The sequence below is a fragment of the Sprattus sprattus genome, assembly GCF_963457725.1.
Source record: "Sprattus sprattus genome assembly, chromosome: 19".
NCBI lineage: Eukaryota > Metazoa > Chordata > Actinopteri > Clupeiformes > Clupeidae > Sprattus > Sprattus sprattus.
This window is the reverse complement of record NC_137917.1, coordinates 23,809,721-23,814,855: the sequence shown is the minus strand read 5'-3', so window position 1 is coordinate 23,814,855 and position 5,135 is coordinate 23,809,721. Positions and strand designations below refer to the sequence as shown.

Genomic DNA, 5,135 nt, shown 5'->3' with positions numbered 1-5,135 from the left:
GGCACTTTAATCTAAACAACACCTCTTGAATGAGACTGAATCACGTTGTGACACAATGGCCCAATAAAACGATAAATCTTGTAAATGATAGTGGTTACGCGACTACAGTACAACCGGAGTGTGATAAAAGGTGAACTGTGCAAACATTTGAATTCTGCATGGCATTCTGGGAGCCTTATCAGCCAAGTCACTGTTATACTAATCCTTCTAAATCACAGCTCCACCCATGAAACACTTTCACCGGACATTACTGTCGACTGTACACACACATTAAACATTAACAGAGCAGACTCCTAGGTTGCTCACAGCTAACACAGACTCCTAGATAGCTCGGCACCACCTCATAAATAAAAGTGGTGGAAAAGCCACACAGAGTTTCCAAGCACAGGATTGTGTGTGTGTGTGTGTGTGTGTGTGTGTGTGTGTGTTTGTCTGGCTGCTGATCATTTGACCATGGCAAGGCAATTCCCACAAGGCCCTAAAAAGCATCTGACTCACCCTATCGTCAGCTCAAGCACCGCCGCCCCACTACCGCCCCCCTCCCCTCCCCTCCCCTCCCCCCTCCCTCACACACCCATGGAAGGCTTCAGTACTGCCATGGTAACCAAACAGTCCCCTAACACACACACTGTCAGCCGCAACATCAGAGATGGATTCTCCCTGGGCCCTAAACCTCATAATTGCAGGCGATTTCCGGGACTTGGTATCTAAGGTCTCTGGTCTCTCTCCCTGGGAGAAACTCATTTTCACCGTCCTCTGAGGTTTCACTTCTAAACGGGGGAAAAGCTAACTAAGCTACTATTTGAACAGGAGCTCGGTTTTAGGAAAAGACTAGCAAAATACCAATCCAGAGTTACCATGGAAACTCATTGACAGCCCTATGAGTCAGACTGTAAAAATAAAAAGTAACTCTACGTGCAACAAATATGTTCATTAACATAACAGGAAGATTATGCAACATGTGCCCTTCTCAAATTCTAAAGACAACAACCATGGAATGGGCCACACCTGTACGGACACACCCAAGCATTTACTCTACGATATTTAAGATAACCTTGAGAATGAATGAACAAATCAATCAATCAATCAATGAGTGTAGGGGCCTATGAACCAACACCCAGTGCATACAGAAGGGGGTGTGTGCTCTAAAGCTGGAGGCCACGTGTTGACAAATGTCTTCACCGGCTTTTGATTAAGCCGTCATCAAGCCTTGTTTACAGACCATAATATCTGCACACTGACCAGAAACAAATGTGAGATTGCCCATGACCAGAGGGGTGAGTGCGAGTCTAGACGGTGTAGAGTACTCTGTTATGTTCCATTTGGATAAGGGAGTCGTTTGATGGACAGTTAGGAGGGGACCACAGCATTTCCATCACCCAAAAACACTGTTCTTCTGTATGAGGCTAACATCAAAGGTTTGAGGTAGACCATGCCCCAGGTCCTACTCTACTGTGACCACAGCATTTCCATCACCCAAAAACACTGTGTTTCTGTATGAGGTTAACATCAAAGGTTTGAGGCAGACCATGCTCCAGGTCCTCCTGTACTGTGAATAGCTTAGTGAAAAACGTTACCTGGTCATAGTGTGAGAAGCAGGGAGCGCTGATGACATGTTTGACTTGGCATACCTCACTCTAGACTCACTTTACAGACAAGGTGGGGCCACAAAGTGTGCCTGTGCCTTCTTGTCATCCATCTCCTTGCCTTCAGGGGTTCACCGTTTCACCCCCCCCCCCCCCCCCCCACACACACACACACACCTTCAACACACACCTTCAACACACCTACTTTGAGGTTAATCCCGAAATCTATCCAACACAAGCACAGCGTCTTACCAGGTCCGCCTTAAGGCTACTTGCCATTTTATTTTGTGCAGCTTGGCTTGTCAAATAACACCAGTGCAGTAGAGGATCGCTTCCAAAGTGTACTGATGACTTGGCAGTGGACCAGTTTGGCAGTGATGTAATCGTCACTAGATCGCTAAAGTCAACTGAGGACTACATGTGGGCTTCCCATAAATAGAAAAGCCAGATAAAAGATCAGATGGACGCATTTTAATTTGACATTTGCTTGGAGCAGAAACCAGAGTAAGCTTGAGAGAAAGCATCTTTACGACAGGCTCTGAAAGTACTACACTAAGCTTTCATAAGTATTGATTTTAATTGTAACCTTTAAGTTCAGGGATGAGGGGAATGTAAACAATGCTGAACTGCTCCACTACAGCAAAGGGAAGAGACCAACCGCACTTAAAGACACGCAACCTCATTAAACAGCACAGAAGCTGTCAGTCCCGCTCTCCTGCATGCAGTCGTTCATCCTCAGGGTCTGTGTAATTACTTTTCAAATGTCAAACAGTCGTTTCAGAACTTATTTCAAATCGAATGGCAAGCGAGAGCACTGTGGTATTCAGTAAGTCAGTGGCTGTTGAGATCCTGTACAGTGATACCTTTCAACATCATTGTGAGGTTAATACCCAGTAGTTGTCTTTTTTTAATTAAATAATGGACTAAGCCCTCCCCAGCCTAATCTCCTCCCAGACACAACATCCAAGTAGGTTTCACACACACACGTGTGTCTTGATTATCTCATCATCCGCAGACATTATATCATGGGTCTTTGGTCAGTAAAACATACCTCTTGTTTTTATTGAGTTTATGTAAAGCCCTTTGAACTGCAACTCGTATGAAATGTGCTACATAAATAAAGTCTTACTTACTTACTTACTTACTTAACTCTCTTACAAGTATGGTTCTTGTACAATAGAATCATATCATATATTAAAGGAGAGATCTCTGACACATTCTTAGAATGCCCGCAAATGTATTGTACAGGTGCAATGAGGAAGTTAAAACATAATGCTACTTTTAGCTGCTTCTTTAGTTATGTGTGCATGGGTGAGCGCAGGTACAGGTTCAAACTGCTCGGAGAAGATAATGAATTTGCTACTTTGATTTAGAAATGTGTGGCATGCGGTACTGTTGTTGCCTTTGGAACCCCCTCAGAGGTAGGAAGGAACTTGTGTGTTTTCAAAGTATTGAAGTATTAAGGTATTGCAAATGTGTCATGTTGATCGTACTCTTGTCAAAACCCAGATGACCAAAAGAAAAAGAAAATAATTTAAAAAAAGAAACCCCCTCAGAGGTCCCTCTCTCCCTTCCTCTCCTCCATCCCTTCCTCCTTACCTGGCCTTGAGCTCTCTGTAGTCCTCCCTCACTTTGCTCAGCTCCAGCTGCAGCCTGGCGCGCTCCTTGGCCACCGAGTCGAGTGTCTTGCGGGCGTCGGCCAGCTCGGTCTCGTAGGCGCTCTTCATGCCGCCCAGCTCGCGGCTGACCTCCGTCTCCGACTCGGTGATGCGCATGCGCAGGCCGGCGTTCTCCGACTCCAGCGAGCGCACCTTGTCGATGTAGGTGGCCAGCCGGTCGTTGAGGTTGCACAGGTCGTCCTTCTCCTGGAGGCGCGTGATGCGGTTGGGGGAGAGCACGGCGGCTCCGCCGCGGCTGCTTCGCTTCTGGGCCGGGGTCTCCATCAGTGGGGTTCGGACGGACGGGTAAACTGAAGCTGGGGGTCGGGAGGTGGGGAGAAAGAGAAGGAGAGAGAGAGGGGGGGATGAGCCATGGGCACGGAGATGGGATCCTCCAAGGAGGCTGACTAAGGGTGGAGGTCTTGGACTTTGGGAGCTGTTACTCTCTTAATGTCAGGCTAAATGACCAACCATGGAAGACATTCATCCAGAGAGGTTTTCCTCATTTCTGCCCACCCATCCCAACCTCCCTCCCTCCCTCCCTCCCCAACTCCCTCCCTCCACCTTACTCCAGACCTTCTTTTCCATCCATCCCTCCCTCCCTCCCTCCTCCTTACTCCAGACCTTCTTTTCCATCCATCCCTCCCTCCCTCCCTCCCTCCCTCCCTCCCTCCTCCTTACTCCAGACCTTCTTTTCCATCCCAACCTCCCTCCCTCCCTCCCTCCCTCCCTCCCTCCCTCCTCCTTACTCCAGTCCTTCTTTTCCATCCCTCCCCATTTAGGTCTTTTCCTGCCCTGCCCTGCCCTGCCACTCCCCAAAAGATGGGTGGATTTGAGTGAGGAGTCCCCAGAGCTCCAGTAAGAGACACGCTGGATTCATTACTGCATTACTCAACAGTTGGGCAACACACATTTATAGCTGATCTCAAACGTTATTGTTTCCTGAAATAATGTTACAACAGATCTCTATGCCATCGGCCAACAGTGAAATAGTCGGGACACGCCTACTCCTCACAGCCCATTCATTTCACATCTTCCATTTAATGCCTCTGAGAAACCACCGGAATTAGAATGCTGTGTCTCTGAGAATCATGGGACTAAGATAACTTTTTCAAAACGATGACATAAATGATAGCAGTAATCGGTAAGTGGCAGAGTCTAAAGTCATAAGACAGTCATTCAAACGGAACAGCTCAACGCATGTGCAGCAGGCACTGGACCACAGATATGACAGACAGACACTATGAGGAAAAGTGTGTTGGTCTTCAGATTTAGCATGTATCCATGCGAACAGAAAAAAATTAACTTTGCATTTCTATCAGAACACTACCATTTCCCTAAACTAGCCAGTGTCTAAAGTTTCAAAAACAATCCAAGACTTTCAGAGTCAAAATGCCAGGTGAATCTCCAAACACAGCACATAAAACTCGACTTAAGGTACAACTACTAAAGTAAGACACACTCACTCAAAGTCTTAAAAAGGTAAAACTACTAAAGTAAGACACACACACTCAAAGTCACATGTAAAAGTGTTCTACCTGCTCTTTCAAAGGCAAACAGTGGATCTCGTTCCCCCTGTCGGGCTGGTCGTGTCTGTCTGGGAGTTGGACTGCTAGTCTCTGGGGCTCTGAGCACTCTGTGAAGTCTCAGGACAGGAATGCTGCCTCGCTCTGCCTCGCTCTGTCTGTGTGCCTTTGGCTTTAGCTCAGCACTGGCTGCCAGTTTTTCTCGGGCCCAAGTTAACGTGTGGCAGAGTGAGCGAGGGAGAGAGAGAGAGAGAGAAGGGGAGAGGGAGGGAGGGAGAGGAGGAGGAGCCAGTGATTAAACGAGAGCAGGCCGGCCCACAAGGCGACAGGGTGGAGGCTGAGCAGTTGCTCTTGCTCTTCTCCCG

The 5,135-nt window shown here is 47.5% G+C and overlaps 1 protein-coding gene across 1 annotated transcript in view; it reads right to left on the bottom strand.

Moving 5' to 3' along the window:
• The window catches only part of lmna (lamin A), a 23,486-nt gene extending 18,573 nt beyond the window's left edge, over nt 1-4,913 (bottom strand). The window contains exons 1-2 of the mRNA XM_080858226.1: nt 4,783-4,913; nt 3,186-3,561 (exon numbers count right to left, since the gene is read on the bottom strand). Coding sequence (XP_080714352.1) covers nt 3,186-3,529 — 344 coding nt within the window. The 5' untranslated portion in view covers nt 3,530-3,561; nt 4,783-4,913. The remainder of the gene's footprint in view (nt 1-3,185; nt 3,562-4,782) is intronic.
• Nucleotides 4,914-5,135: the final 222 nt, after the last annotated feature.